This window comes from Drosophila serrata, unplaced genomic scaffold (assembly GCF_035046125.1).
Source record: "Drosophila serrata isolate PLE 108 unplaced genomic scaffold, ASM3504612v1 contig_334, whole genome shotgun sequence".
NCBI lineage: Eukaryota > Metazoa > Arthropoda > Insecta > Diptera > Drosophilidae > Drosophila > Drosophila serrata.
Window position 1 is genome coordinate 1,584,830 of NW_028257232.1, and position 19,470 is coordinate 1,604,299.

The 19,470-nt window shown below is 35.1% G+C and overlaps 2 protein-coding genes across 3 annotated transcripts; both read left to right on the top strand.

Moving 5' to 3' along the window:
* Positions 1 to 117: 117 nt before the first annotated feature.
* LOC110178475 (uncharacterized) lies at positions 118 to 2,645 on the top strand. Of its 2 annotated transcripts, none has more exons than XM_020945617.2 (3): positions 118 to 375; positions 662 to 817; positions 874 to 2,645. In XM_020945617.2, exons 1-3 carry the CDS (start codon positions 373 to 375, stop codon positions 2,236 to 2,238), a joined length of 1,524 nt encoding a protein of 507 aa, XP_020801276.1. In that variant the 5' UTR covers positions 118 to 372; the 3' UTR covers positions 2,239 to 2,645. The 2 variants fall into 2 exon arrangements, with proteins under 2 accessions (XP_020801276.1, XP_086693934.1); XM_086837808.1 differs by having other exon boundaries at positions 192 to 590.
* Positions 2,646 to 2,779: 134 nt separating this feature from the next.
* On the top strand, positions 2,780 to 5,734 carry NaPi-T (Na[+]-dependent inorganic phosphate cotransporter). Its single transcript, XM_020945624.2, has 7 exons — positions 2,780 to 3,331; positions 3,448 to 3,668; positions 3,781 to 4,026; positions 4,088 to 4,543; positions 4,603 to 4,735; positions 4,801 to 5,042; positions 5,093 to 5,734. The coding sequence occupies exons 1-7, from the start codon at positions 3,322 to 3,324 to the stop codon at positions 5,372 to 5,374; spliced, it is 1,590 nt and encodes a 529-aa protein (XP_020801283.2). The 5' UTR covers positions 2,780 to 3,321; the 3' UTR covers positions 5,375 to 5,734.
* The last annotated feature ends 13,736 nt before the right edge of the window (positions 5,735 to 19,470 follow it).

A 19,470-nucleotide genomic window follows, 5' to 3' on the forward strand; every position in this document is an offset into this window, starting at 1 on the left:
TGATAAAAAATATTTGCAATTTACCGTAAATCAAATAAAGTAACGGTTTTCCGCCCATCAGCTGATTTCCAAACCGGTAGCTCGGGCAGCAAACGTCAATCTGACGGACCGACAGAGACGAAGCGACTGACGACTGTGCATCGCACGTGCCGAAAAGAGACGGAACGCTGGTGAGACCGTCGAACGCGCACACACACTCACGCACGCAACAAGAAGACGAAGAAGAAGAAGCAGATTAGGCAGCAACACAATGTTTGAGAAGTGAAAAAAACTCGAATTAAATAATAAATCTACGAACTACAATAAGCAAAGGCGGGCGAAAAGGAAAACATCAAGATTTCGAGCACACGCAGATTCCTCCAGAAGCTCACAATGGTAATTGTAAATGTCTTGACTGGGGGAATCGTTCGATTCTCTGGTCATGTGTATGCATGTGCATCCGCGCGGGCGTGTGTGTGTATGTGCGTGTGTGGGGAACAGCGAAAAGTTGTAGACACCGCTGACATTTGGATAAACAATGGCAACAATTTAGTGTTTTCCAGCAAGGAATTACGGATACTCATTCACAGAAATATTGCGTTGACTAAAGTGTTAGGAATTTTATGCTGTGTTTTATTAATTTACAATATTAACTCCTAGCTTTTCGTCTTCTTTTTTCCAGGATCGAGTGACGAAGCCCCAGAAAAAGATGCTCATCACGTTGCTGCGAGAGACCAAGTACATGGAGGGCAAGAAGGAGAAGGAGTGGTATTGGGAAAAGATCCAGGCAGCCCTGAACACCATTGGTCCCAAAAAGACCATTATCCAGTGGAAGAAGGTACATATATTGTTGCCATCACAAAGAGCCCAATTTCTAATGTGTATGCCCTGTAGTGCTGGCGGGACATGCGGCTGACTACTAGGAAGAAACTGGCGGAGCTAAAGCGCTGTCAACTTTCTGGGGGATCGCCTCCACCAGGAATTGAGCTCAATCAGGAGGACAACGATATTATCGACATAGTAGGCACCGAGTACTTCTACGAGGAAATGAACGGCGAACTAAAGCCAGAGAACTTTATGTCCGGTTTTGACTATGCGCCAGAGCACCTCTGTGATGCCATTCTAACGGCGGCCGTGGGCCACCATCAGCAGCACCTGCAGCACCAGAAGGATCCACAGGCCCACGCTGTACAGCCGCAACAGCAGGATCATCACACCAATGATGGGGAGACCAACGATGCGCCTGGTTCCTCCAATGGCGGATCCTATCAAGGGCAGCCCGTGCCCCAGCTGCAAACGCACAATGGCGGAGGCGCAGGTGGCGGCGGTGGAGGAGGAGAGCATGGAGGTGGCAGTGGGCAGTTGCACTCGGCTCCACAGCATCCGGCTTTTCACGGGAGCCTGCATCCGCACCTGTTGAGGCGTCAGCACGGCAGTGGCTCGGTGCCCAGGGAGTCGCCCTTCGAGGAAAAGCTGCTGCAGTTTATGCAGGATGCCTTTCCGAAGAAAAGCAAGAAGCGCAAGAACCGAGATCCGGACAAGCTATTTCTTCTATCCCTGTACGAAGAGATCAAGCGGGTGCCTGAGGAGATACGCCTAGATGTGAAGTCCGAACTAATGCAGATATTGAAGAAGTACCAAAAGAAGTCGCCTGTCAAGGCGGAAAAGTCCACGGCATCATCCGCGTCGACCTCCTCAAAGCAGAGCTCCAGCAGCAGTAGCAGCGGTTCGGTGGCTGCCCACCTATCACACAGCATGTATCAGTTGCAGAAGAAGTACGAGAAAGGCGATCGCGAGCCTTCGCCACAGTCGCAAGTCGAGCGAGTTAGTGCTGCCGGAGCAGTGGCCGTGCCCTTACACGCCTCCCAGCAACTCCCGCACTTTCAGTTGCAGAAGAAGTATGAGGAGAGCGCCGTGGAGAAGGCCCACCAGCAGCAACAGCAGCAGCAGAGCGAGCAGCGCAAGCATGTGGAGGCCGCTCAGGCGCACCACGCTGCCCACCAGCAACCGCCGCCGCCACCGCCCAATGAGCAGCATCTACACCACCCTCAGATGACACACAACATCATGTTCCCGCTGGGCCAACTGCGCAACGAGCAGCCGCCGGCACAGCAGCACCAGCACGCTCACAATCCCCACCAGCAACAGCAACAACATACCCATCAGCAGCAACAGCAAGCGCAGCAACACCACCCGCCCACAATTTTTGGCTCGAGCGCCAGTGAACGCCCGGCAATGTCCTACGAGAACGTCGGATGAGTGCTGAGCCGTCTGTGGGAAGCCACTTGTGGAGCACCACGCCCTGCGACGGTGTCCCCCACGACGGCAGACGCGCATCCCTGTTAGCCCTCGATCCAGACACCCTATCCTAGCCGTATGCTAGCCAAACCTAAGTTTGCATTGATCTCTTGCTACGAGGCTGTTTATAATTCTATGGCGAAAATAAGCTCGGAATGAGGCCAGCTATATAAAATATTACTGCTTCATGTTCTTCGAAATTATGTCTGTGGAATTATGAGAGCCTGGTGGTAAGAGATCTCGCCATGATCCTCATGTAAATGTTCCAGTGGCAATACAAGCACAGATTAACTGTGACTCAAGTTCTCAATAAGTCGCGACGCGTGAATTTATCGATGTAAACAGAAATATAAAACATATATCTTTAAGTGATACTTGTTCCATATTTGAATATTATTAAGTTCTTTAGTATCTTAAAGAACTCTTTAAGGTTTTCTGACTTGGTACATTGCCAGACAAATGAACTCTCATATCCACATTCTATTTATTTGCCAAACTTTATGGCTTCTACTCTCCAATCTCGCAAGAAATCTTCGTTTGTTTGGACTTTACCAAGACTGTAAATCCCCGAGCGCGGCGTACCATTAAACTGTCTCCTGGTATATCTTGCCTCCAGTTCTCGTTACGCGACAACTGAACCCGAGGCGGGAGCACGCCATGTCATAAAGATAGCCGAACAGCTGACTGATCCGATCTGCCTAAATGCGAACTTTATCTGAGCGGGGCCGATCGCCGAACTCGTCTGTCGTCTGCCGTCGCATGCAGGTTGATGATGATCACGAGCCGAGCTGCAGCATAATCCGCCAGATCTGTGGCGCTTATCAGTTGCGTGAGACTTGGATACAGGCGCAGATGCGCAAAGCTACCGGCAGATCGGATTGGATCGGTTGGGAGCCGTGTGGGGCTGGCATTCTATTCCGGCAGCGGTCCGCAGCAGTTGATCGTTGGATAGGCTTGTCCCAACCAGACTCGTCCAGACCCAGGATCCCGATTTCGGCAACCAAATTTAAGTGGAATCCCGCGCGTACTAACTAACCATTCGCCATGGCTGCAGGTACCTGTCTTACCTCGCTCAAGATCTGGCTCAAGATCTCTCCAAACGTGAAACTTAACCACAATTTGTGGCTTTGCTTTTCAATATGTTTCGTCTCTCCTCTCGATTTCTTCCAGTCGAGGCGCGCACGGTGCTGTGGTACATGACATTCATGGGCTTTATTGTCAACTACATGATCCGGATCAATCTGAACATCACCATTGTGGACATGGTGGCCAAAAAGGTGGTTCCCTCGCTTCTCGCCAACGCTACGCTTGAAGGAAACTCCACTGCCCTTCCGGTGGAGGAATTGCATAAGGGATTCTCGCTGGAGCGTTGGTTTTTGAACTGGGCGAATGTGAGTAGCATTGGATCACTGATTCATCTCTGATTAAGTGCTTAATGAAGCCACTAAGTGATGCAACACCGGGGCGTATGAGTAATGTTTACCCTATATATATTGCCTGCAGATTCCGTATGAGAGGGAGGGCTTCCACTGGGATGAAAAGCAGCAGGCTGCCCTCCTAGGATCCTTCTTCTGGGCCCACTGGACCCTCCAGATTCCCGGCGGCATCCTGGCCACCAAATACGGCACCAAATTGGTCTTTGGCTGGGCCAATGGAATCGGTGTCTTCTGCTGTTTCGTTATTCCCCTGATTTCCTATTGGAGCTACACAGGCTTGATTGCAATTCGCGTGTTCCAGGGTTGGATAACGGTGGGTACAACACCTCTGTTAAGGACAATAAGGACAATATTTTGAGTCTTTCTTTATTTAGGGCCTGGCCTGGCCATCGATGCACGTTCTCACGGCCAAATGGATACCGCCCAATGAGCGCAGCAAGTTTGTTAGCGCCTATTTGGGAAGCTCGGTCGGAGTGGCTCTGTTCTATCCAATATTTGGCTTCATCATCGACTGGACTAGCTGGGAGTGGGTGTACTACATCTGTGGCATTGTGGGTACCCTGTGGTTCATAGCTTGGCAGTTCCTTGTCTTCGACAGTCCCGCTCAACACCCTCGCATTGCCGACTCAGAAAGGAGGTATATCGAAAAATCCCTGGGCGCCTCGGTTCAGACTGCTAAGCCGGGACCCACACCCTGGCGAGCTATAGCCACTTCTCGACCGGTGTGGCTAAATGTGGTTGCTCAGTGGGGCGGCATCTGGGGCCTATTCACCCTGATGACCCATGCGCCTACCTACTTCCGTCTGATCCATCACTGGAATATGAGAGCCGTGAGTGGGGGACTGGTTAAATCTTTGGACGGGAGTAATTTGTATTTTTTTATGTATAGACGGGTTTCTTGTCGGGCTTGCCACATCTTATGCGGATGCTCTTCGCCTATGTCTTTTCCATGTTCGCCGATTATCTGCTGCGAACGGATCGCCTGAGTCGCACAAATGTCCGCAAGCTGGCCACTTTTGTCTGTGAGTATCAGTATCAGGATTCTTGATATTTCAGAGGAATACTTTAATTATAATCCTACTTGCAGGCTGCGGTGTCAAGGGTCTTATAGTCCTAGCATTGGCTTACTTTGGTTACAATGCCACAGCTGCCATTCTGTTGGTCACCTTGGCCACCATGTTCCATGGTGCCGTGTCCTCAGGACCCTTGGCTTCCATGGTGGATTTATCGCCCAACTATGCTGGCATTGTGCTTGGAGTAAGTGGAATGATTGGAGGAATGCCGGGTTTTATTTCGCCCTTAATAGTGGGTTACCTAACCCAGGGAAATGTGAGTTTAGAGAAGTTATTAGGAAATGATCTTATTTATAATCTTTATAGCAAACGATTGAGGCCTGGAAGCAGGTCTTCCTGCTTAGTTCAGCCATGCTAACGGGCAGTGGCATTCTATACGTGCTCTTTTCGGAGTCCACATTGCAGCCTTGGAACAGTGGCTGCCACCCGTTGCCCGATCCTGGTCTCAAGGAACTGCAATCTTTGACACTCCAAAAGGAAGATGAGGAGGAGAAGAAGCCCCTCAAGGCTGAACACGATCAGGAAACAGATTACAACTTGCCCGAAAGGGAGACCAAAACAAAATCTGAGGGCAATGATGAAAAGTGACAAGACAGGGGGCTGCGTCACTCTCCTTTATTGGCATAATACCGTGTTAGTTATGGCACCTCCGCCATACGTCCTCTGATAACGCCTATCGCGCTATTCTCTGTAAATAATTACCCATCGGATTAGGCGGGTTTAGCATCTTCAACCTCTAGATTTAAGCGAGTTGTTTACTATAACATGGGATTCTTTTCCCGGGATTGTGTTTGGTCAGTGTGTGTTTTTTGTGTGCTTTTACTAAAAGAAAACCTAAAAATGATTTAGTGACCATTGTTTTCTCTATATAATACGAAACCCCCAAAAGTCATTTGAAATAGATCACTTGGGGTCTGCATGGCTTTGCCTGGCATCAGTTAGATAAAAGTATTTTATGATTTCGGAAGCTGAAAGCGATCAGCTACTGTCTGGGAAAGTTTTCTTTAAGGTGGTTCAGTTAAGCCCAAAGCAAGATTACGATTCTTTTCAGAAGGATGAACAGAGGTCACTATCTTGTGTGATATCTGAAATTGTGAGCTTATTTTTAGACAGATTACAATCTGATAGTTATCAAGCTGGATATAGGAACTAAAAATAAACAGCTGGGAAATACATATATAATTTTATGTTAATAACATAGACCGATTCGTTTCATCTAAAAAAAATTATAATTGCATACATTAATTCGTCGACGAGCTCTTTTTTTCGTTAAGGAGTTATATCAAGGAGATATCAGACACTCCTTCCAATCAATTTCCTAGCTAATGAGAAACCCAATTTACCCTTCGAACAAATGATTTGCCAAACTCAAGTTAATAATTGCAATTTAAATCAAAACTGATTGAACCGGAAAATCGTTTTCCCTTTTTGGCTGCCGTTTCTCTCATTACTCATACCACGCGTTGCACAATTGGAAGTTTCAAGAAGAGAGGGAAGCTGGAATCGAGAGGTGAACGATGGTTTTGGGCAATGTCAGAGGTTGAGCAACCTTTGGTCCTCGACTTTTTTACGTGCCTGCATTTGTTTCATTGGCGTCCATTTCCGATTGCACTCCAGGGAGTCGTAGATGTCAGTCCCCGTCTCCAACTCCATAGCATCTAGCAACATCTACCCCCAAATCCTCCTGGTCGGTCCACTTCGCTCTTCGTCCGCTAAGCCAGTCGATGTCTTGTCACTTGATCCTTGAGCTTGAGCCTGCAAAGTCCGGGGCATTGATAGAGATTAATTGGTTTCCCGTTACGTTTGGGCAAAAGGCTGATAAATACGTGAAGGATGTAGTTTGACGAAGAGGAGTTCCCTAACAAGATTATATCGTTGATTTGCCGTCATCATCCTGAAATTGAGAAATTGTAAAGTAATGGACGGGTTGGGTTATGGAGGTTTTACCAAAAGGAACTGCATAACTATACACTCCTCCTGGGTACTTATCATTCCAGTCGGAAGCTTGCAACGCGCTGAAGGAGACATCCTTGATCAGCATCAATAGGCGAATCTTTCTAGGTATAAAAGAGAGAAACAAATTTTTGGTCAATTTTATCAAAAATAATAAAGGTTACATCGTTAAAATATGCAAAATTCGACAAAAAACTGATTTTTAAAATTAAACGCAGTATGCAGATTTGTTAGCGCTTTCAAAACGAACACAGAACACATTTCCGAATTGAAATTAATGCATTTTTGGCCTAATTATGATGTTTGGAAAACACTGATTATTTAAAAAAATAGTCTGTTTTTATACCTTTTTTCAGGTTATTATAATTTTATTCAAAATCATTTAACAGCATCAACAAACGCAGTATGCAGATTTGTTAGCGCTTTAAAAACAAACACAGAACACATTTCCGAATTGAAATTAATGCATTTTTGGCCTAATTATGATGTTTGGAAAACACTGATTATTTAAAAAAATTTTCTGTTTTTATACCTTTTTTCAGGTAATTATAATTTTTTTCAAAATCTTTTAACAGCATCAACAAACGCAGTATGCAGATTTGTTAGCGCTTTAAAAACGAACCCAGAACAGCTTTCCGAATTGAAATTAATGCATTTTTGGCCTTATTATGATGTTTGGAAAACACTGATTATTTAAAAAAATTGCCTGTTTTTATACCTTTTTGCAGGGTGTTAGTATTGTTCAGAAGCTTATAAAACAATGAAGGAATCATTTCCGACCCTATAATTCATATATATTCTTGATCAGAATGAACAGCTGAATCGTTCTAGCCATGTCTAGTGGAAAAATAAAATTTTTCATTTTTATCGAAATATGAAAAAAAAAGATAAGGGGTTACATCATTAAAATTTGCAAAATTCGACAAAAAATTGAATTTTTAAAATTGCAAAACGCAGTATGCAGATTTGTTAGCGCTTTAAAAACTAACACAGAACACATTTCCGAATTGAAATTAATGCATTTTTGGCCTAATTATGATGTTTGGAAAACACTGATTATTCAAAAAAATTGCCTGTTTTTATACCTTTTTTCAGGTTATTATAATTTTATTCAAAATCTTTTAACAGCATCAACAAACGCAGTATGCAGATTTGTTAGCGCCTTAAAAACGAACATAGAACAGCTTTCCGAATTGAAATGAATGCATTTTTGGCCTAATTATGATGTTTGGAAAACACTGATTATTTAAAAAAATTGCCAGTTTTAGTATGCATATTTAATAGCGCTTTAAAAACTAGCACAGAACACATTTCCGAATTGAAATTAATGCATTTTTAGCCTAATTATGATGTTTGGAAAACACTGATTATTCAAAAAAATTGCCTGTTTTTATACCTTTTTTCAGGTTATTATAATTTTATTCAAAATCTTTTAACAGCATCAACAAACGCAGTATGCAGATTTGTTAGCGCTTTAAAAACGAACACAGAACACATTTTCAATTTGAAATTAATGCATTTTTGGCCTAATTATGATGTTTGGAAAACACTGATTATTTAAAAAAATTGCCTGTTTTTATACCTTTTTGCAGGGTGTTAGTATTGTTCAGAAGCTCATAAAACAATGAAGGAATCATTTCCGACCCTATAATTCATATATATTCTTGATCAGAATGAACAGCTGAATCGTTCTAGCCATGTCTAGTGGAAAAATAAAATTTTTCATTTTTATCGAAATATGAAAAAAAAAGATAAGGGGTTACATCATTAAAATTTGCAAAATTCGAAAAAAAATTGAATTTTTAAAATTGCAAAACGCAGTATGCAGATTTGTTAGCGCTTTAAAAACGAACACAGAACACATTTTCAATTTGAAATTAATGCATTTTTGGCCTAATTATGATGTTTGGAAAACACTGATTATTTAAAAAAATTGCCTGTTTTTATACCTTTTTTCAGGTAATTATAATTTTATTCAAAATCATTTAACAGCATCAACAAACGCAGTATGCAGATTTGTTAGCGCTTTAAAAACTAGCACAGAACACATTTCCGAATTTAAATGAATGCATTTTTGGCCTAATTATGATGTTTGGAAAACACTGATTATTTAAAAAAATTGCCTGTTTTTATACCTTTTTTCAGGTAATTATAATTTTATTCAAAATCTTTTAACAGCATCAACAAACGCAGTATGCAGATTTATTAGCAATTTAAAAACGAACACAGAACATCTTTCCGAATTAAAATTAATGCATTTTTGGCCTAATTATGATGTTTGGAAAACACTGATTATTTAAAAAAATTGCCTGTTTTATACCTTTTTGTAGGGTGTTAGTATTATTCAGAAGCTTATAAAACAATGAAGGAATCATTTCCGACCCTATAATTCATATATATTCTTGATCAGAATGAACAGCTGAATCGATCTAGCCATGTCTAGTGGAAAAATAAAATTTTTCATTTTTATCGAAATATGAAAAAAAAGATAAGGGGTTACATCATTAAAATTTGCAAAATTCGACAAAAAATTGAATTTTTAAAATTGCAAAACGCAGTATGCAGATTTAATAGCGCTTTAAAAACTAGCACAGAACACATTTCCGAATTGAAATTAATGCATTTTGGCCTAATTATGATGTTTGGAAAACACTGATTATTAAAAAAAAAAAACTGTTTTTATACCTTTTTTCAGGTTATTATAATTTTATTCAAAATCTTTTAACAGCATCAACAAACGTAGTATGCAGATTTGTTAGCGCTTTAAAAACGAACACAGAACACATTTTCAATTTGAAATTAATGCATTTTTGGCATAATTATGATGTTTGGAAAACACTGATTATTTAAAAAAATTGCCTGTTTTTATACCTTTTTTCAGGTAATTATAATTTTATTCAAAATCATTTAACAGCATCAACAAACGCAGTATGCAGATTTGTTAGCGCGTTAAAAAACGAACACAAAACAGCTTTCCGAATTGAAATTAATGCATTTTTGGCCTAATTATGATGTTCGGAAAACACTGATTATTTAAAAAAATTGCCTGTTTTTATACCTTTTTTCAGGTTATTATAATTTTATTCAAAATCTTTTAACAGCATCAACAAACGCAGTATGCAGATTTGTTAGCGCTTAAAAAACGAACACAGAACACATTTTCAATTTGAAATTTATGCATTTTTGGCCTAATTATGATGTTTGGAAAACACTGATTATTTAAAAAAATTGCCTGTTTTTATACCTTTTTGCAGGGTGTTAGTATTATTCAGAAGCTTATAAAACAATGAAGGAATCATTTCCGACCTTATAATTCATATATATTCTTGGTCAGAATGAACAGCTGAATCGATCTAGCCATGTCTAGTGGAAAAATAAAATTTTTCGTTTTTATCGAAATATAAAAAAAAAGATAAGGGGTTACATCATTAAAATTTGCGAAATTCGACAAAAAATTGAATTTTTTAAATTGCAAAACGCAGTATGCAGATTTGTTAGCGCTTTAAAAACTAGCACAGAACACTTTTCCGAATTGAAATTAATGCATTTTTGGCCTAATTATGATGTTTGGAAAACACTGAGTATTTAAAAAAATTGCCTGTTTTTATACCTTTTTTCAGGTTATTATAATTTTATTCAAAATCTTTTAACAGCATCAACAAACGCAGTATGCAGATTTGTTAGCGCTTTAAAAACGAACACAGAACAGCTTTCCGAATTAAAATTAATGCATATTTGGCTTAATTATGATGTTTGTAAAACACTGATTATTTAAAAAAATTGCCTGTTTTTATACCTTTTTGCAGGGTGTTAGTATTATTCAGAAGCTTATAAAACAATGAAGGAATCATTTCCGACCCTATAATTCATACATATTCTTGATCAGAATGAACAGCTGAATCGATCTAGCCATGTCTAGTGGAAAAATAAAATTTTTCATTTTTATCGAAATATGAAAAAAAAGATAAGGGGTTACATCATTAAAATTTGCAAAATTCGACAAAAAATTGAATTTTTAAAATTGCAAAACGCAGTATGCAGATTTAATAGCGCTTTAAAAACTAGCACAGAACACATTTCCGAATTGAAATTAATGCATTTTTAGCCTAATTATGATGTTTGGAAAACACTGATTATTAAAAAAAATTGCCTGTTTTTATACCTTTCTTCAGGTTATTATAATTTTATTCAAAATCTTTTAACAGCATCAAAAACTCAGTATGCTTTTTTATTAGCGCTTTAAAAACGAACACAGAACAGCTTTCCGAATTAAAATTAGTGCATTTTTGGCCTAATTATGATGTTTGGAAAACACTGATTATTTAAAAAAATTGCCTGTTTCTATATACCTTTTCGTAGGATGTTAGTATTATTCAGAAGCTTATAAAACAATGAAGGAATCATTTCCGACCTTATAATTCATATATATTCTTGGTCAGAATGAACAGCTGAATCGATCTAGCCATGTCTAGTGGAAAAATAAAATTTTTCGTTTTTATCGAAATATAAAAAAAAAGATAAGGGGTTACATCATTAAAATTTGCGAAATTCGACAAAAAATTGAATTTTTTAAATTGCAAAACGCAGTATGCAGATTTGTTAGCGCTTTAAAAACTAGCACAGAACACATTTCCGAATTGAAATTAATGCATTTTTGGCCTAATTATGATGTTTGGAAAACACTGATTATTTAAAAAAATTGCCTGTTTTTATACCTTTTTTCAGGTTATTATAATTTTATTCAAAATCTTTTAACAGCATCAACAAACGCAGTATGCAGATTTGTTAGCGCTTTAAAAACGAACACAGAACAGCTTTCCGAATTAAAATTAGTGCATATTTGGCTTAATTATGATGTTTGGAAAACACTGATTATTTAAAAAAATTGCCTGTTTTTATACCTTTTTGCAGGGTGTTAGTATTATTTAGAAGCTTATAAAACAATGAAGGAAACATTTCCGACCCTATAATTCATACATATTCTTGATCAGAATGAACAGCTGAATCGATCTAGCCATGTCTAGTGGAAAAATAAAATTTTTCATTTTTATCGAAATATGAAAAAAAAGATAAGGGGTTACATCATTAAAATTTGCAAAATTCGACAATAAATTGAATTTTTAAAATTGCAAAACGCAGTATGCAGATTTGTTAGCGCTTTAAAAACTAGCACAGAACACATTTCCAAATTAAAATGAATGCATTTTTGGCCTAATTATGATGTTTGGAAAACACTGATTATTTAAAAAAATTGCCTGTTTTTATACCTTTTTCCAGGTTATTATAATTTTATTCAAAATCTTTTAACAGCATCAACAAACGCAGTATGCAGATTTGTTAGCGCTTTAAAAACGAACACAGAACAGCTTTCCGAATTAAAATTAGTGCATATTTGGCTTAATTATGATGTTTGGAAAACACTGATTATTTAAAAAAATTGCCTGTTTTTATACCTTTTTGCAGGGTGTTAGTATTATTCAGAAGCTTATAAAACAATGAAGGAAACATTTCCGACCCTATAATTCATACATATTCTTGATCAGAATGAACAGCTGAATCGATCTAGCCATGTCTAGTGGAAAAATAAAATTTTTCATTTTTATCGAAATATGAAAAAAAAGATAAGGGGTTACATCATTAAAATTTGCAAAATTCGACAAAAAATTGAATTTTTTAAATTGCAAAACGCAGTATGCAGATTTGTTAGCGCTTTAAAAACTAACACAGAACACATTTCCGAATTGAAATTAATGCATTTTTGGCCTAATTATGATGTTTGGAAAACACTGATTATTTAAAAAAATTGCCTGTTTTTATACCTTTTTTCAGGTTATTATAATTTTATTCAAAATCTTTTAACAGCATCAACAAACGCAGTATGCAGATTTGTTAGCGCTTTAAAAACTAACACAGAACACATTTCCGAATTGAAATTAATGCATTTTTGGCCTAATTATGATGTTTGGAAAACACTGATTATTTAAAAAAATTGCCTGTTTTTATACCTTTTTCCAGGTTATTATAATTTTATTCAAAATCTTTTAACAGCATCAACAAACGCAGTATGCAGATTTGTTAGCGCTTTAAAAACGAACACAGAACAGCTTTCCGAATTAAAATTAGTGCATATTTGGCTTAATTATGATGTTTGGAAAACACTGATTATTTAAAAAAATTGCCTGTTTTTATACCTTTTTGCAGGGTGTTAGTATTATTCAGAAGCTTATAAAACAATGAAGGAAACATTTCCGACCCTATAATTCATACATATTCTTGATCAAAATGAACAGCTGAATCGATCTAGCCATGTCTAGTGGAAAAATAAAATTTTTCATTTTTATCGAAATATGAAAAAAAAGATAAGGGGTTACATCATTAAAATTTGCAAAATTCGACAATAAATTGAATTTTTTAAATTGCAAAACGCAGTATGCAGATTTGTTAGCGCTTTAAAAACTAGCACAGAACACATTTCCAAATTAAAATGAATGCATTTTTGGCCTAATTATGATGTTTGGAACACACTGATTATTTAAAAAAATTGTCTGTTTTTATACCTTTTTTCAGGTTATTATAATTTTATTCAAAATCTTTTAACAGCATAAACAAACGCAGTATGCAGATTTGTTAGCGCTTTAAAAACGAACACAGAACAGCTTTCCGAATTAAAATTAGTGCATATTTGGCTTAATTATGATGTTTGGAAAACACTGATTATTTAAAAAAATTGCCTGTTTTTATACCTTTTTGCAGGGTGTTAGTATTATTCAGAAGCTTATAAAACAATGAAGGAAACATTTCCGACCCTATAATTCATACATATTCTTGATCAGAATGAACAGCTGAATCGATCTAGCCATGTCTAGTGGAAAAATAAAATTTTTCATTTTTATCGAAATATGAAAAAAAAGATAAGGGGTTACATCATTAAAATTTGCAAAATTCGACAATAAATTGAATTTTTAAAATTGCAAAACGCAGTATGCAGATTTGTTAGCGCTTTAAAAACTAGCACAGAACACATTTCCAAATTAAAATGAATGCATTTTTGGCCTAATTATGATGTTTGGAAAACACTGATTATTTAAAAAAATTGCCTGTTTTTATACCTTTTTCCAGGTTATTATAATTTTATTCAAAATCTTTTAACAGCATCAACAAACGCAGTATGCAGATTTGTTAGCGCTTTAAAAACTAGCACAGAACACATTTCCAAATTAAAATGAATGCATTTTTGGCCTAATTATGATGTTTGGAACACACTGATTATTTAAAAAAATTGTCTGTTTTTATACCTTTTTTCAGGTTATTATAATTTTATTCAAAATCTTTTAACAGCATAAACAAACGCAGTATGCAGATTTGTTAGCGCTTTAAAAACGAACACAGAACAGCTTTCCGAATTAAAATTAGTGCATATTTGGCTTAATTATGATGTTTGGAAAACACTGATTATTTAAAAAAATTGCCTGTTTTTATACCTTTTTGCAGGGTGTTAGTATTATTCAGAAGCTTATAAAACAATGAAGGAAACATTTCCGACCCTATAATTCATACATATTCTTGATTAGAATGAACAGCTGAATCGATCTAGCCATGTCTAGTGGAAAAATAAAATTTTTCATTTTTATCGAAATATGAAAAAAAAGATAAGGGGTTACATCATTAAAATTTGCAAAATTCGACAATAAATTGAATTTTTAAAATTGCAAAACGCAGTATGCAGATTTGTTAGCGCTTTAAAAACTAGCACAGAACACATTTCCAAATTAAAATGAATGCATTTTTGGCCTAATTATGATGTTTGGAAAACACTGATTATTTAAAAAAATTGCCTGTTTTTATACCTTTTTCCAGGTTATTATAATTTTATTCAAAATCTTTTAACAGCATCAACAAACGCAGTATGCAGATTTGTTAGCGCTTTAAAAACTAACACAGAACACATTTCCGAATTGAAATTAATGCATTTTTGGCCTAATTATGATGTTTGGAAAACACTGATTATTAAAAAAAATTGCCTGTTTTTATACCTTTTTTCAGGTTATTATAATTTTATTCAAAATCTTTTAACAGCATCAACAAACGCAGTATGCAGATTTGTTAGCGCTTTAAAAACGAACACAGAACAGCTTTCCGAATTAAAATTAATGCATATTTGGCTTAATTATGATGTTTGGAAAACACTGATTATTTTAAAAAATTGCCTGTTTTTATACCTTTTTGCAGGGTGTTAGTATTATTCAGAAGCTTATAAAACAATGAAGGAAACATTTCCGACCCTATAATTCATACATATTCTTGATCAGAATGAACAGCTGAATCGATCTAGCCATGTCTAGTGGAAAAATAAAATTTTTCATTTTTATCGAAATATGAAAAAAAAGATAAGGGGTTACATCATTAAAATTTGCAAAATTCGACAATAAATTGAATTTTTTAAATTGCAAAACGCAGTATGCAGATTTGTTAGCGCTTTAAAAACTAGCACAGAACACATTTCCAAATTAAAATGAATGCATTTTTGGCCTAATTATGATGTTTGGAAAACACTGATTATTTAAAAAAATTGCCTGTTTTTATACCTTTTTCCAGGTTATTATAATTTTATTCAAAATCTTTTAACAGCATCAACAAACGCAGTATGCAGATTTGTTAGCGCTTTAAAAACTAACACAGAACACATTTCCGAATTGAAATTAATGCATTTTTGGCCTAATTATGATGTTTGGAAAACACTGATTATTTAAAAAAATTGCCTGTTTTTATACCTTTTTTCAGGTTATTATAATTTTATTCAAAATCTTTTAACAGCATCAACAAACGCAGTATGCAGATTTGTTAGCGCTTTAAAAACGAACACAGAACAGCTTTCCGAATTAAAATTAATGCATATTTGGCTTAATTATGATGTTTGGAAAACACTGATTATTTTAAAAAATTGCCTGTTTTTATACCTTTTTGCAGGGTGTTAGTATTATTCAGAAGCTTATAAAACAATGAAGGAAACATTTCCGACCCTATAATTCATACATATTCTTGATCAGAATGAACAGCTGAATCGATCTAGCCATGTCTAGTGGAAAAATAAAATTTTTCATTTTTATCGAAATATGAAAAAAAAGATAAGGGGTTACATCATTAAAATTTGCAAAATTCGACAATAAATTGAATTTTTTAAATTGCAAAACGCAGTATGCAGATTTGTTAGCGCTTTAAAAACTAGCACAGAACACATTTCCAAATTAAAATGAATGCATTTTTGGCCTAATTATGATGTTTGGAACACACTGATTATTTAAAAAAATTGCCTGTTTTTATACCTTTTTTCAGGTTATTATAATTTTATTCAAAATCTTTTAACAGCATAAACAAACGCAGTATGCAGATTTGTTAGCGCTTTAAAAACGAACACAGAACAGCTTTCCGAATTAAAATTAGTGCATATTTGGCTTAATTATGATGTTTGGAAAACACTGATTATTTAAAAAAATTGCCTGTTTTTATACCTTTTTGCAGGGTGTTAGTATTATTCAGAAGCTTATAAAACAATGAAGGAAACATTTCCGACCCTATAATTCATACATATTCTTGATTAGAATGAACAGCTGAATCGATCTAGCCATGTCTAGTGGAAAAATAAAATTTTTCATTTTTATCGAAATATGAAAAAAAAGATAAGGGGTTACATCATTAAAATTTGCAAAATTCGACAATAAATTGAATTTTTAAAATTGCAAAACGCAGTATGCAGATTTGTTAGCGCTTTAAAAACTAGCACAGAACACATTTCCAAATTAAAATGAATGCATTTTTGGCCTAATTATGATGTTTGGAAAACACTGATTATTTAAAAAAATTGCCTGTTTTTATACCTTTTTCCAGGTTATTATAATTTTATTCAAAATCTTTTAACAGCATCAACAAACGCAGTATGCAGATTTGTTAGCGCTTTAAAAACTAACACAGAACACATTTCCGAATTGAAATTAATGCATTTTTGGCCTAATTATGATGTTTGGAAAACACTGATTATTTAAAAAAATTGCCTGTTTTTATACCTTTTTTCAGGTTATTATAATTTTATTCAAAATCTTTTAACAGCATCAACAAACGCAGTATGCAGATTTGTTAGCGCTTTAAAAACGAACACAGAACAGCTTTCCGAATTAAAATTAATGCATATTTGGCTTAATTATGATGTTTGGAAAACACTGATTATTTTAAAAAATTGCCTGTTTTTATACCTTTTTGCAGGGTGTTAGTATTATTCAGAAGCTTATAAAACAATGAAGGAAACATTTCCGACCCTATAATTCATACATATTCTTGATCAGAATGAACAGCTGAATCGATCTAGCCATGTCTAGTGGAAAAATAAAATTTTTCATTTTTATCGAAATATGAAAAAAAAGATAAGGGGTTACATCATTAAAATTTGCAAAATTTGACAAAAAATTGAATTTTTTAAATTACAAAACGCAGTATGCAGATTTGTTAGCGCTTTAAAAACTAGCACAGAACACATTTCCGAATTGAAATTAATGCATTTTTGGCCTAATTATGATGTTTGGAAAACACTGATTATTTAAAAAAATTGCCTGTTTTTATACCTTTTTTCAGGTTATTATAATTTTATTCAAAATCTTTTAACAGCATCAACAAACGCAGTATGCAGATTTGTTAGCGCTTTAAAAACTAACACAGAACACATTTCCGAATTGAAATTAATGCATTTTTGGCCTAATTATGATGTTTGGAAAACACTGATTATTTAAAAAAATTGCCTGTTTTTATACCTTTTTTCAGGTTATTATAATTTTATTCAAAATCTTTTAACAGCATCAACAAACGCAGTATGCAGATTTGTTAGCGCTTTAAAAACGAACATAGAACAGCTTTCCGAATTAAAATTAATGCATATTTGGCTTAATTATGATGTTTGGAAAACACTGATTATTTTAAAAAATTGCCTGTTTTTATACCTTTTTGCAGGGTGTTAGTATTATTCAGAAGCTTATAAAACAATGAAGGAAACATTTCCGACCCTATAATTCATACATATTCTTGATCAGAATGAACAGCTGAATCGATCTAGCCATGTCTAGTGGAAAAATAAAATTTTTCATTTTTATCGAAATATGAAAAAAAAGATAAGGGGTTACATCATTAAAATTTGCAAAATTTGACAAAAAATTGAATTTTTAAAATTGCAAAACGCAGTATGCAGATTTGTTAGCGCTTTAAAAACTAGCACAGAACACATTTCCAAATTAAAATGAATGCATTTTTGGCCTAATTATGATGTTTGGAAAACACTGATTATTTAAAAAAATTGCCTGTTTTTATACCTTTTTCCAGGTTATTATAATTTTATTCAAAATCTTTTAACAGCATCAACAAACGCAGTGTGCAGATTTGTTAGCGCTTTAAAAACTAGCACAGAACACATTTCCGAATTGAAATGAATGCATTTTTGGCCTAATTATGGTGTTTGGAAAACACTGATTATTTAAAAAAATTGCCTGTTTTTATACCTTTTTTCAGGTTATTATAATTTTATTCAAAATCTTTTAACAGCATCAAAAACACAGTATGCAGATTTGTTAGCGCTTTAAAAACGAACACAGAACAGCTTTCCGAATTAAAATTAGTGCATATTTGGCTTAATTATGATGTTTGGAAAGCACTGATTATTTTAAAAAATTGCCTGTTTTTATACCTTTTTGCAGGGTGTTAGTATTATTCAGAAGCTTATAAAACAATGAAGGAAACATTTCCGACCCTATAATTCATACATATTCTTGATCAGAATGAACAGCTGAATCGATCTAGCCATGTCTAGTGGAAAAATAAAATTTTTCATTTTTATCGAAATATGAAAAAAAGATAAGGGGTTACATCATTAAAATTTGCAAAATTCGACAAAAAATTGAATTTTTAAAATTGCAAAACGCAGTATGCAGATTTGTTAGCGCTTTAAAAACTAACACAGAACACATTTCCGAATTGAAATTAATGCATTTTTGGCCTAATTATGATGTTTGGAAAACACTGATTATTTAAAAAAATTGCCTGTTTTTATACCTTTTTTCAGGTTATTATAATTTTATTCAAAATCTTTTAACAGCATCAACAAACGCAGTATGCAGATTTGTTAGCGCTTTAAAAACTAGCACAGAACACATTTTTGAATTTAAATGAATGCATTTTTGGCCTAATTATGATGTTTGGAAAACACTGATTATTTAAAAAAATTGCCTGTTTTTATACCTTTTTGCAGGGTGTTAGTATTATTCAGAAGCTTATAAAACAATGAAGGAAACATTTCCGACCCTATAATTCATACATATTCTTGATCAGAATGAACAGCTGAATCGATCTAGCCATGTCTAGTGGAAAAATAAAATTTTTCATTTTTATCGAAATATGAAAAAAAAGATAAGGGGTTACATCATTAAAATTTGCAAAATTTGACAAAAAATAGAATTTTTAAAATTGCAAAACGCAGTATGCAGATTTGTTAGCGCTTTAAAAACTAGCACAGAACACATTTCCAAATTAAAATGAATGCATTTTTGGCCTAATTATGATGTTTGGAAAACACTGATTATTTAAAAAAATTGCCTGTTTTTATACCTTTTTTCAGGTTATTATAATTTTATTCAAAATCTTTTAACAGCATCAACAAACGCAGTGTGCAGATTTGTAAGCGCTTTAAAAACGAACAC